Raw genomic sequence first — 13,918 nt, forward strand, 5'->3', positions numbered from 1 at the left:
ATAAATATAATGTTATACTAAAATTCTGACGTGTTTTTACCTGGTTCTAATATTTAACCTTCAGATTTGGTTATTAGAGTCTAATTATTAAGACTCATTTTCCTCATTGATGCACATAAAAACTCAACCATTAATTATGCAAAAGTATTCTTATCCTACATTTAAAAATCAAGGCAAGAAAATAAAACGGCCAGGCACAGTGGCTCATGCCTATAATCCCATCACTTTGAAAGACCAAGGCGGATGGATCACAAGGTCAGGAGTTCGAGACCAACCTGGCCAGTAAGGTGAAACCCTGTCTCTACTTAAAAAAGGTACAAAAAAAAAATTAGCTGGGCATGGTGGCATGTGCCTGTAATCCCAGCTACTCAGGAGGCTGAGGAAGGAGAATTGCTTGAACCCGGGAGGCAGGGGGTGCAATGAGCCAAGATGGCGCCACTGCACTCCAGCTTGGGTGACAGAGTGAGACTTCGTTTCAAAAAAAAAAGAAAAGAAAAGAAAAGAAAATACACCTTTAAAAACATTTTAATTAGCTAAACTTCGCTTTTGGCATGACCCACGTTTCACAGTTCCACATTCAATTCTTCCTTCCACCCCTCTAGCTCCCATCTCTTGCCTATCTGTCTGTCCCATTGCCCTAGTCTTGTTCTTTCAGTGAAATGTATTCATATTAAAGCATTACTTCTTGAAAGAGGGCTTGAAAAGAAGACAGGAGAATGCTGGAGTATGGATCATCATGGGTGAGAATGAGTTTCTGGAGGAGCTGCTTTCTGGAATGCCTCATATCCCACCACATAAATGCATGTTTTTCTACTCAACCTAGAGCAGGCAGCTTTGGCCAATAACAAAATGCCATTAAAAAACATATTGCTACATGACAGTCACTCAAGACAAAGGCATAAAATGTAATGGGAGAAAGCTGATCTGCAGTTCCAGAGCCTTTCTTCCCTAAAGCTAGACAAATCTAAACATTGAATGTCAGGGCCCTGGGGACTTTCCTGTTAGAAAAGGGTAATGAAGCTGTGGCATCTATTTTGACTGCTCAGAGGCTTCTGTGCTCACCAATGCTGCTGGGATTCTAGGGCTAGGTTTTTATGCATTGCAGTGGCTATAAGTATAGCAATTTTCCAGAAATACATGGGTCCCTGGTTAAAATCATTTGCCCTTTTGTATCCTTTCTTGTCAATCAAAGATAGGGTTTCGGTTGCTTCAGAAATACAGGCTGCCCAATGAATGTCAGGGCAAACCCTGCTAAGAAGAGGGCAACTTCTAGAGAGAAGTCTAAATGATGCAATTTTAAAGCGAGCGAGGCAAGCCGGTGAGCCATCACCACCACCTCCTCTTACTAGAGACCAGGCAGGATAGCAAGAGTGCTGTGGACAAATTCTCTGAATAAATTTGTATTTGAATCTATGTCTTATCAGACTTAGTCTGTCGTCAGTTACAATGAGAAGATATATTACATTTGCTAGCTCTTTACTTCCTTTCCTACACAGATATAATTAAATCCCTTCTCTGTAACAGGCCCCAAAGTGAAGCAAACAGATATGGCTCCTGCCTTCCTAGGGTTTACAGTTTAGTGGGAGGGACAGAGACACAAACAAGTGTTTTTAGTACCAGGTAACAGGAAGTGTTAGGACAAGGAGGCTGGGGATGCTATGGGAGCTGGGGTCTGAGGCAAGCTAACCCAGTTTTCATGGGTGTGAGCAGCTTCCTAAAATAAGTGACACTGAAGCCAAGACCTCAAAGTCAAGGAAAAGTCAGCAAAATGAAAGGAGAATGAGCTAAGGGAAATCAAGGCATGTTTAAAGAACTGAAAAGAGCTGGTACACAGAACATAGAATATGACAAGGAAAACCTAGAGAAAGTGATAGAAGCATAAGAAAGGGTCCAATTATCTATGATTTTGTAAGCCTGTTCAGAAGTTGGAGTTTATTAAGTCGATGAATGACAGGATGAGTTTTGCATTTTGGAAAGAACACTATGCCTCTACAATGGAGAAGACAGTAGAGGGAGCAAGAACAGGCAGAGAATCCAGGTGGAAGGCTCCTGTGGTCCCGTAAGGGCAGGAGGATGGTGGTGGCCTTCATGATAGTGCTCATGGCAATAAGGAGAAAATGGCAGTCTGTAACTTGTGATGTGTTTGGGTGGCAGAACTGCCAGGGCTTGATGAGATGGGGCAGTACGGTGAAGGAAACGACAAGAATGATGCCTACCATTCTTGGCTTGGGCAATTGAGTGGAAATTAGTTTCATGTGCTGACAGACAAAGCACAAAAGGAGGAACAGTTTTATTTTTATTATTTTATTTTCTCAAGACGGAGTCTCGCTCTGTCACCCAGGCTGGAGTGCAATGGCACCATTTCGGCTCACTGCAACCTCTGTCTCCTGGTTTCAAGCAATTTTCCTGCCTCAGTCTCCCAAGTAATTGGGATTACAGGCATGTGCCACCATGCTCGGTTAATTTTTATATTTTTAGTAGAGACAGGGTTTCACCATATTGGCCAGACTGGTCTCAAACTCCTGACCTCAAATGATCTGCCCACCTCAACCTCCCAAAGTGCTGGGATTACAGCTGTAAGCCACCGTGCCTGGCCCCAAGTTTTATTTTAAAAAAATATTTTAGAGACCAGGTCTCACTATGTTGCCCAGGCTGGTCTTCAACTCCTGGGCTCAAGTGATCCTCCTGCCTTGGCCTTCTAAAGTGGAACAGTTTTGAGGAGGTACTTATTATGAGTTTGTTGAATTCAACCCTGTTGAATCTGAGGTACTTATGGTATATCCACTGGAAATGTCCAGAAGGCAGACGGGCAGTGGCTACTCAGAAAGAGGGGTATCACCTTTAAATGGAGTACTGACTCCTTAGAGGAGCTGCTTAGTACAGAACTAATAAAATCCCCAATCTCTTGGGTTTGACTTGCAAAACGACTACTACTACCCCTGGGCTCCATCACCGTAAACCGTAATCACCATAAAGCATTATCTGTATTTCATGCCACTGACCATGAGGTCAGCAGGAAAGAGAAGGAGAACAGGCAAGTACAAGTCCACCACCATTTGAAAAGAAAAATCTGCTCATATACTTTGTGAAAGGAAGAAATTTAGTAATAAAAATGGAAAACAGAAGTGGACTTTTCCTACATTGTGTTTTATTTTTAATTTATTTTTATGTTAATTTACCTATTTTTAAAACTGGCACAGTGATCTCAGAAACATGAATTGATAAGAATCATTAGATGTTCAGGTGACAGCTTGGTCTCCCAGTTACCTAGCATAGCCACGCTGATACCAGGTGAGGACTGGGTCCTAAATGGACTGTCGAGGAACATCTTTTCAGTGGCCAAAAAAGGCACACATGATTCAGGTGAAATAAACAGAATGATATAAATTAGTCTAAATACTGGCACCTTTGATATATAATAAAGAATATTTTTAAAATAATACCTCCTGTAAATTTGGAAATATCTATTTTAATTGAGGGACAAGCAGGCTGTAGCATAATTTCTTATCATAATTAACTATCTAATTTAAACACTTATCTAGAATATATAGTTTGGCTTCTCATTTTCTTTTTTCCAGTAATAAAACACTTTGGTCAAACAATAACCGTGCTTTATCTTTCCTTCAGGAGACACAGTCAACTTATTATATCCTATATTAGCCATATCTTATACTATGGTTACCAACTGAGGGTTTGAAGTTCCCCCTGAAATTGTGAACTGCGTGCAGAACGCTGCATATAAGCAAGTCTAGGCATTTTTATGGTAAGATAATCAAGAATAATCAGATTGTCAAAACAGACTTAGAATCACCGTCTTATATAAACATTTCACTATGGCTCTCCTACAGTGTATATTATAAATACAGGTCATAAATTATAGGTTGACAGGTTTCATATTCTCTTAAGGATAAGTAGGTTTACTTTCATAGGACCATATCTGGAAAAAAACCTCAAAAGCTAACAAGTTCATTCTGTTGCCTTTAGGCCAAATGCTTCCAAAATTATCCAAGTCAGATGAAAACTGAAAGTATGTTTATTTTTCCCTATGGGAAAGCAATTCCAGCACCTCATTCTGTAACCTATTACATTTTTTAACAACCACTGTAAAATTTATCTTTGGTCTGTATGTGCTCTAGTTTAGGTCCTCAATAGCCTTATTACTATTTTTCTTCACTTTATACACAGCTATAAATGTGTGTTAATCTTGCCCAGAGAAGACATATGGCAGTGTTCTTGTCACAGGCCATTTTTAAACCTAATGGTTCCAATGATAAATGTGTATATATTGTACACAATGCAGCCCACACTCATTAGGCATACGTCTAGTCAATACACTAGAACCTAACTATGATCAAGTTACAAGTGACAGGAGTTCAGTGTCACAAAGAGCTGGGAAAAACCTCTCAGAGGACAATTTTATTCCTTGGGTAATCACCTGCCCTGAACACTGGGTGGCATCACCATCGGGCTGCAGGGCTCTAAGCAGGACAGCAAAAGCTGCAGCTCCAGTAGAACTCCAGGAGAAAGGCGGGAAGACCTCAAAGCAGTGGGTAGTATTCAAGGAAACTGGACCCTCTGCTTTTATATATGTAAATATTTAAGGTAAGAAACCAGAGGACGATCTGGAAAAAAAACAGGGAACAAGAGGGGGCCTTTGGGAGGAACTTCCAAACACAAGGGAGGATGTCTATAAAGAAGGTTCCAAGAATCATCTTATAAAGAATCCTAAACTGAGCAGAGGGGTAGCATCAGAGGTTTGCTGGGTGAGAGAGACAAAAGGAGCACTTTATGAGGGCGGAAGAGACTATTCCAACAAATCACAGCAAGCAGAGGATAAGGTTAAAAATCAGATATAATATGTGATCAAAGGGGAAATTTTCGAGAAATGACACTTGATCATTTCTCCCAGGTATCATCTCATTTAATCCTCAGGCTCAGAGACAAAGAGTGCCCCATCCAAGATCACACAGCTGGGCAGCAGCAGAGCCAGACATTCACTCTTGGATTTCTGACTCAAAATCCACAGCTCCTGGTAACCTCTGGCCAGAATCGTACAATATTCCAATTCAAGTAATTAGGGGATAGTACCACGTACAAAAAAAGTGCTATATGAATATCAGGAACTATACAGACCAATAAATTGTCATATTCCTAATATAAGGTTGAATCAAATGAAACTGCTACTTTTGTAGGCCCCAAATGGTCGGATATTGGCAATTTTATGTGATTCAATGTAATATCAAGGAATTAAAAATAAAAAGGGAAGGTGTCAGCCTCAATATAGAGCCCAAGGTGGTACCCTCTTGTGTTTAAATTTTATAAAAAGCAGAAGAAGAATAGTGAGAGAAGAATACATAAAGCATGCTAATAAATATTTAAATGCAAAATCCTCAAATACCAACAAAAACCTTCACATTTTATGTTCTATACTCACCTTCCTCCCTGATTACTGGAATTCCGAAAGTCAGCCTTCTGGGGAACCTTCTGATTTTGAACTTGGTAGATACATACTGCCCTATTTAACAGACCTCTGTGGCCTACAGAGAGCCACCTATCTGTTCCAAGTTCCGGGTTCTCTGCTCTTCATCTACTTCAGAACCTCCAGAAAGCTCCCCAGGCAGCACCTAGGCCACTCCAGGGTAGATAATTAAGTCTGCATTTCAAGTTTCAACTACTGCTCCATCCAGGGATTCTTCATTATGGCCTACAGTATTTGGGTTGTTAGATTATCTGGAATAGACACCTGTTCAACAAACAATTCTGAAAGAGGCCGATTCCTCCAGGAGAGGAGATGGGAGTATCTACTCTCTTTCTACTGAGAGTTAAATCCAATCACTCAAACCCAGCAATTAAACAGTGTCATCAGGGCAGCTGTTACAAGGAATATAAGCAAACCCAGGTTCATCAGAGCCATTCTGTGTTGGTGTTCCTCGTATTTTGAAGACATAATCATTTCTATTTCCTAATTAACTCTGCTAATTAGATATAACTACATAAAATAGAAGTGTAAAATATTTTGTGCTTCCTAAACAAAAATGCTTTGTGAAGTCTACAAGCATTTTTGTCCATTTATGTGTTTGTCACAAATGGACAAAAAGGCCATCATCCTTGGGATAAAAAGGCAAAAAGTAGCCTCCATTCAGAACATCTTAAACTATGAAAAATGCATCTGGAAATGACTCCACGTTTGAGCTAGGAATATCTTCCATTCATGAAGACCTCCAAAACCTAAAAACTGCCAAAACAGAATGGCTTTTGAATCAAAACATTGTATTTCAGTGAGACTATTCCCGAATATGGAATAAAGTTAAGAGTTTAACGTGTTTGCAGTTAATCCAGAGGCCAAGGAAAATGGTGGTAGGGAAAATGTAGACATTGAGTTCAGACACCAAGCTCTCTTGTATTTTTATCCTTTCTAACTTTTGGGGTACTTATTGGGAAGGTAAAGATGGGCCTATGTCATAAGGAAAGAAGGGCTAAATAAGATCAAAGGTAAAGCACTAATAGAATCCAGCTCATTGTCAACACTGGTTAACAGTGGTGAAATTGTGTATTTTTTAAATTTTTTAAAATTTAATTTAATTTAATTTAATTTTTTTTTGAGACAGGGTCTCACTGTTTCACTCTTTTGCCCAGGCTACAGTGCAGTGGTGTCATCATTGCTGGCTGTGGCCTCACACTCCTGGGCTCAAGCAATCCTCAAGCCTCAGCCTCCCAAGTAGCTAGAACTACAGGTGTGCACCACCACACCTGGCCAAATTTTAAACATTTTTATAGAGACGGAGTCCTGCTATGTTGCCTAGGCTAGTCTCAAATACCAGGACCCAGTTGATTCTCCCATCTTGACCTCCCAAAGTGCCAAGATTACAGGCATAAGCCATCACACCTGGCCTGTATCAATTTTTATATAGCTATATTTGTTGAGCATATACTATATGCCAGGTACTGTTCATTTAATCCTCAAAATAATTTCATGATCTCATTAGCATTACTAACTTCATTTTATAGATGAAGAAACTGTGGCATCAATAAATTAAGTAACAAATATTGTTACCTAATATTTGTCCAAAGTCACACAGCTGGTAAGTGGCAGAGCTAAGCTGAGCGCATGCCCATGAACTCTGCATGCAATACTGTCTTGCATTATTACTGTTATTGTTCACTCCACTTTATTTCTCATATTTCATCTTCCATGTCGTTCCTAACTTACAATTCCATGGAACATGGATATCATAGAAAAATTCCATTTAAGAAAGGGCAACTAGATGTTCTTAACTAGAAAGATGATAAAATTAGGCTGGGCGTGGTGGCTCACACCTGTAATCCCAGCACTTTGGGAGACCAAGGCGGGCAGATCACTTGAAATCAGGAATTTGAGACCGGCCTGGACAACATGGTGAAACCCCGTCTCTACTAAAAATACAAAAATTAGCCAGGCATGGTGGTGGGTGCCTGTAATCCCAGCTGCTTGGGAGACTGAGGCAGGAGAATTGCTTGAACCTGGTAGGTGGAGGTTGCAGTGAGCTGAGATCATGCCACCTCACTCCAGCCTGGGCAAGAGAGCGAGACTTTGTCTCAAAAAAAAAAAAATGAAAAAAAATTTTTAAAGATGATAGAATTGGCAAAAATATAAAGTTAAAATTAATTAGGAACAATAATTTGATTTTAAAAGACTGGGAAGTTTTGTAGGCAGTGAAATTATATGTTTAAAACAGTTCTTTAAATTTTTTATTTTTTGAGATGGAGTCTTGCTTTTTCACCCAGGCTAGAGTGAAGTGGCATCATTTTGGCTCACTGCAACCTCTGCCTCCCAGTTTCAAGTGATTCTCCTGTCTCAGTCTCCCGAGTAGCTGGAATTACAGGTGTGCACCACCACGCTGGACTAATTTTTTTTTATTTTTAGTAGAGACGGGGTTTCACCATATTGGCCAGGTTGGACCGACTCAAATGATTCACTCACCTCGGTTTCCCAAAGTGCTAGGCTAAAACTGTTTAATACGTCCAAACTCTGAATTTCTGTTGAGCTCTTTTTGTATATTCAATGGTCTTGTATAGTCTTACCTGTTTTTATTTAATTTTGCTTATTTCATTCCATTTCTATTGAGATTGAGGGGGTGTGCCCTAGGTCTGTGTCTGTGCTTTTGCATTTCTGGGGGAGTCCTGCATGCCAAGTCAAACTCTAAAATATCTTTTTGAAAAGAAATTGATTCCCATAGCAATTTCTTCTTTCTTCTTAGAATTCATTTGTTGAATTTTTTACCTCACATTCATTAAGAAAGTAATTAGATTTGAGATTTTTGAGATTTTGCCTTACCTAAACATCTATTTAAACAAATAAGCCACCTGGTTTTAAAATAAAGTAGAGATTTAGTTTTCCAGGCCAAATAATCTTCTGAAAGTTCTTTTGGCTCTAGTTTTGAAGGGAATGAAAATAACACAGAAACTCAAGGGATCATGAAATTCAAATACAATTACTTCAACTTCAGTAATGCTCCAAAAGACATACGGGTGAGCTCTTACCAGCGGAACGAGCAGGCTCATCAGGTCTGTCAAAGGTTTGCCGAGCAGCAGCAGGTCTTCTGCAGCCTGAGTGTCCTCTCCTGAGCCAGACTTCTGGGCCTGGAACAGGGAGAAGAGAAATGAAAGACAGTCTCGGTGATTACTCAGCTTGGCTAAAGGAAACAGGACCACTCTGTCTGGCAGACACAAGGGGCTGGGGAAGCATTCTACCTCGGTTCCCAAGGATGGAATAGATGGAGGCCCCAGAAGAGATACTATGCTTTGTTATGACACAAGGAGTGTAGCTATTGCCACTGCCACCAGCTCAGGCTACAGAGGCTGACCTCTGTACAGCACATAGATAAAGCAATTACAATGGTTGCTGCTGCTCGAGGAATAATGGTGATGTCCCATACATTGCAGTGGGGAATGACTTAATCTTTTTTTTTTTTTTTTTTTTAGATGGAGTCTCGCTCTGTCACCCAGGCTGCAGTGCAGTGGCACGGTCTCAGCTCACTGCAACCCCTGCCTCCTGGGTTCAAGCGATTCTCCTGACTCAGCCTCCCAAGTAGCTAAGATTACAGGCTCTTTCTACCATGCCTCGCTAGTTTTTGTATTTTTAGTAGAGACGGGGTTTTGTCATGTTGGCCAGGCTGGTCTCTAACTCCTGACTTTACATGATCCACCCATCACAGCCTCCCAAAATGCTGGCATTACAGATGTGAACTACCGTGCGCAGCCAAAAGTGCTTTATCTTAACCATCCTGAGACCAGGTGCTGAAGAAAACTGAACTTTAGAGAAGCTGGGTCGTTTGTCTAACATCTCACAGACAATGGATGACAAAGCCAGAGGACCAAACCCAGGCTGACTCCAAGTCACAAATGCTAATCTCCTCTGAGCATATTTATGCACATTATGATACATACCAAGTGCATTCTGCTGTGCTTTCCTTCTCTATATTGCATACATGTGCTCAAATAACATCTAGAATATTTGTCCAACATATCACTGCATGAATAGGCTTCAAATACAGGTCTACATTCCTGTGAATGTGTAGACTTAAATGGCAATGAAAATAAACGAGTGAGTGGTTTTTACATTGTGTGTCTTCTCCCAGGGGTTTTATAGAATTGTCTAGTTCCAAAGGAGACTTCTATCACAGAGATGAATAATTTTATATTGAAAAATGGTACGGATTATTTTTTGCATTTGCTATAATACGTATACACTCTTCCTCTCTGTTTTCACTTTTACTCAGAAGAAACAAAACCACTTTTCAATAATGACCTTTGCCAGAGCCTACAGAGCAGGCCAGAGGCTGCCCTGCCTTGAGTCATTAACCTGGACTCCAGGGCCCTTCTCATAAATGCCTCGTTTCCTTCTGCACTTCTGGCCTATGGACGGAATTTCAGTTGCCTGTTTTCTTTGGTTCAGAAGAACTTGACTGAAAATCGGACACCTGTCTTTTAACAACCTGCACATCTCAACAGGTGAGGAGAACAAGGGTCATCATTAGCTTGGAGCTTGCCTCTCACTTCCCTGACTGACTTTATCAGAAGCGGAGAATTTCCTTTCAGGAAACAAATGTGCAGCACTATCCAAGAGGCCCGAACCTTTCCGAATCTTGGCCGTTGATCCCTTGCCCTCTGAAACACTATCTGACATGGAATATTACCACATTACCCCTTAGAGCAGATTGATTTCCTCCTGGGAGAGATAAGGCAGTCTTGCAAATCAGCAATGAGGCAGCAGTGAGGGGTCTGGTGCCTCCTTTCCAAACACATACAAGCAAGCAAATGGGGCCACAGCACAAGAAACACTGTGGGACTTTTTCCACCAGGACGTCCCAGTCCTCCAGATCCTCCAAGATCTACATAGTCACACGTCATAGTCGCCAAGAAACATCGATCCAGCCTACCGGTATTCATGTGGCCACCTCCTTGCAAAGTTGCCAAGAGTTCCAGAAGAAAGAGAATGCTACAGCTTTGCACAACAGAGAGGTGGCACAAAAGAAAGACATTAGAAATTCCACTCTCCCCACAAGAGTACTGGCCCACAAAGGAAGCTCTGTGCAACAAAAGGACATCTGCCTGGATGCAGCCATAAACACTGAAGCCCCCAGAATCAAATGCAAAGGCCTAGGCCCGTCTTGTCTCTCAGCCTCTCTCCAATTCCACAACATCACACTCCCTCATGTCGGCCTCCCAACTCCTGGATTTCCCACCCTTTGTGTGCATCCTGTACAGGGCTGGTGTCCCTGTCACCACATCGTGACTGTCTGTTCCATCCAGGTCCTCTGATTTTGCCTCTGGTCCCACTGACCCCTTTCCAGAACTCACTCCCTTTTGTCATTGCTGTGTGTGAACTTACCCCACTCCTAGCAATCCCCTAGCTGTTATAGCCCAGGCAAGAGAGGAAGCTAGCCTGGGCGAGGGTGGTAGCAACAGGGTTTGAGAGAGGCAATTGGATGGGTTGGATATGTATGGTAAAATCTACATGATTTGGTGACAGATTAGATGTGGGATATAAAAAAGAGGGAAATTTCAAGAATGCCTCCCAGGTTTCTGGTTTGCATGGCAGGGTGAGTGGGGCAGGGCTTGCTGGCAGGGAAATGGATTTGGGGGGTAGATCTTGAGTTTGGCTTTGGTCTATGGGGAATTCTAGTGGTCATATTGAGCAAGCTGCTAGGTATATGAATATTGACTTCAAAGAAGAACTTTAGGTAGAAGTATACATTTAGTAGCCTTAAACATATCAAACTGAAGAAGTGGACATTCCTTTGAAACTTGTCATCCTTTTAGTTAAACTGTGAGATCCTAGAGGGTGGGGACTGAATCATATTCACCTTTGCATCGCGAACGTGCAACATGACGGTGTTTGGGGAGCACAGTGAGTGTCAAATTGATCCGAGCCACACCACTGACAGTTATGCTCCACTGTGTGCTAAAACCTGCTGGAGATATAAGACAGGAACTGGGCTGGGTGTGGTGGCTCATGCTTGCAATTCCAGCACTTTGGGAGGCCAAGGCGGGTGGCCTGTCAATTTCTGAGTCATATTTAACATTAAATAGCAATACAGCATTACCTAAAATGAGATAACAGAAGACAGCTTCCCAGCATCAAAAAAAAAAAAAAGGCCATGTATAATACAATTCTCTTACATCTAGCATTGCTACACGGATCTAGCACACAGAAGTAGATAATCAATAGAGGTCTGCTAAATATACACAGAGGTAAGGCATCTATAAAGAACAAGAGACAGTTAATTCCTCAAGTAGTTCCTGTCTTATTTTATTTATTTTTTTGAGATGGAGTCCTGCTCTGTCGTCCAGGCTGGAGTGCAGTGGCACAATCTCGGCTTACTGCAACCTCTGCCCCCTGGGTTCAAGCAATTCTCGTGCCTCAGTCTCCCACATAGCTGGGATTACGGGTCCCCACCAGCACACCGGGCTAATGTTTGCATTTTTAGTAGAGATGGGGTTTCACCATATTGGCCAGGCTGTTCTCAAACTTCGGACCTCATGATCTGCCTGCCTCAGACTCCCACAGTGCTGGGATTACAGGTGTCAGCCATCACGCCCAGCCTTTATTTTTATTTTTTGAGATGGAGTCTCGCTCTGTCACCCAGGCTGGAGTGCAGTGGCATGATCTCAGTTCACTGAAATCTCCGCCTCCCAGGTTCATCAAGTGATTCTCCTGCTTCAGTCTCCCGAGTAGCTAGGACTACAGGTGTATGCCACCACGCTTGGCTAATTTATTTTTTTATTTTTTTATTTTTAGTAGAGACGAGGTTTCACCATGTTGGCTGGGCTAGTCTTGAACTCCTGACCTCATGTGATCTGCCCACCTGGGCCTCTCCCAAAGGGCTGGAATTATAAGCATGAGTCACCATGCCCAACCCAGTTCCTGTCTTTATATCTCCAGCAGGTTTTAGCACACAGTGGAGCATAACTATCAATGGTGTGGCTCCGATCAATTCAATTCAACACTTACTGTGCTCCCGAAATACCATCACGTTGCACGTCCGCAATGCAAAGATGAATATGATTCAGTCCCTATTCTCTAGGATCTCATGGTTTAACTACAAAGATGACAAGTTCCAAATAACTGTGCTAAGGCAGAATATGAAAACTGCTATAATAGAGGTAGAAATAAAGTTTGGGTGAAGGAGGGAAGTAGGATAATGTCACAACTGACTTCATCACTTGGATGGTGGGGACGGGGTCTACTAGGAGTCATATGGAGTGTAGATATTTCACATGTGGAAATTTCATGAGGAAAGGCACAGGAGTGACAAAGCACAGCATCCATTTACAAGATGGCAGTGCAACTAACTGTCTGGTTGGGGTATGGGCAGCATGGAGGTCAGGCAGATGGGCTGGGAAGGTACCCTGGGGCTCGATTGTATAAGCCTTTGAATGTCTTGGCAAGGAGTTGGAAAGTTATAGATAATGAGGTGTCACTGAAGTTTTCAAAGGAAGGGAGAAACTATCAGGACTATGAGCTATGACAGAAAAATCTCACCCGCATTCAACAACCAGGCAGAGGGTAGCTCATGGTGAAGGCCAACAAGGGGAAGGCCATGAAGGAATCAGATTGGATAATTATAAGAGATGCTAAAAATAGACAGCCCCCAAAATAGCCCCCAATCACGGATAGCCTTTATGTGTATGTGAGAATAAGAAAGACTCAGTAGCCACGTTACGGTCTTTCAACAATACTGATGTATCTGCAAATCAACAGCAGTTTAATGGTCCTACTATCAGGAGGATGATGTAAAAAGCTTCCCCATACCACCTCAGAAAGGATCAACAAGGCCCAGAATGGAAAGTCAGGTGACCTGAATTAGAATAATAAATATTTGTCTTCCCTAGAAAAGCCCTCCCTAATCTCAAAATTGGGCTTGGTCCCCTGCCTCATTATTCATTCTGCAGCATGTAATACCTTTCAATGGCTGCATTTTCACACTTGCAATAAGATGAAGACTTGCTTCATTATTTGTATGTTGACAGTCTTCTCTATTAACCTGTAAACTTCCTGAGAGCTAACACCCTTTCTCCCTAGATTCCCGCTGAAATTACAGGTGCCTAGCCCTATGCTAGGCTCATAAGTACAAAATAACTCATAAGCCTGCTAGGAGTTAGTCTGTAAATATGAACTGAGTGCTCTTCCATGCACCAGGATGTAGAAATGAGAAAGTCATGGCCCACAGGAGGCCCCCTGTAAACAAGAAAGGAAGAACCTTTCTTCTTGTTGCTGTTCATGATACAGTAACCACTTATTGGTCACCTTCACTGGGCCAGGTATATGTATGCCACTTTACATCTATATATAATTACATATATTTTATTCTCCCATTGAAGTCTCACAACCACCCAGCAGAGTGGTGATCACACCTACCTTCCAGATGAGGAACCT

At 41.8% G+C, this 13,918-nt stretch overlaps 1 protein-coding gene across 16 annotated transcripts in view; it reads right to left on the reverse strand.

The window, feature by feature from the left end:
* ULK4 (unc-51 like kinase 4) overlaps window positions 1-13,918 on the reverse strand; it is a 701,729-nt gene that overhangs the window by 192,625 nt on the left and 495,186 nt on the right. For all 16 annotated transcript variants that reach the window (XR_012431020.1, XM_074031785.1, XM_074031786.1 and 13 more), the window contains one exon: window positions 8,521-8,619. Coding sequence is in view for 15 of the 16 variants with exons in the window: in XM_074031785.1 (XP_073887886.1) it covers window positions 8,521-8,619 (99 nt within the window). In the remaining variant the exon portion in view is untranslated. The remainder of the gene's footprint in view (window positions 1-8,520; window positions 8,620-13,918) is intronic.

The sequence above is a fragment of the Macaca fascicularis genome, chromosome 2 (genome assembly GCF_037993035.2).
Source record: "Macaca fascicularis isolate 582-1 chromosome 2, T2T-MFA8v1.1".
NCBI classification, from domain to species: domain Eukaryota; kingdom Metazoa; phylum Chordata; class Mammalia; order Primates; family Cercopithecidae; genus Macaca; species Macaca fascicularis.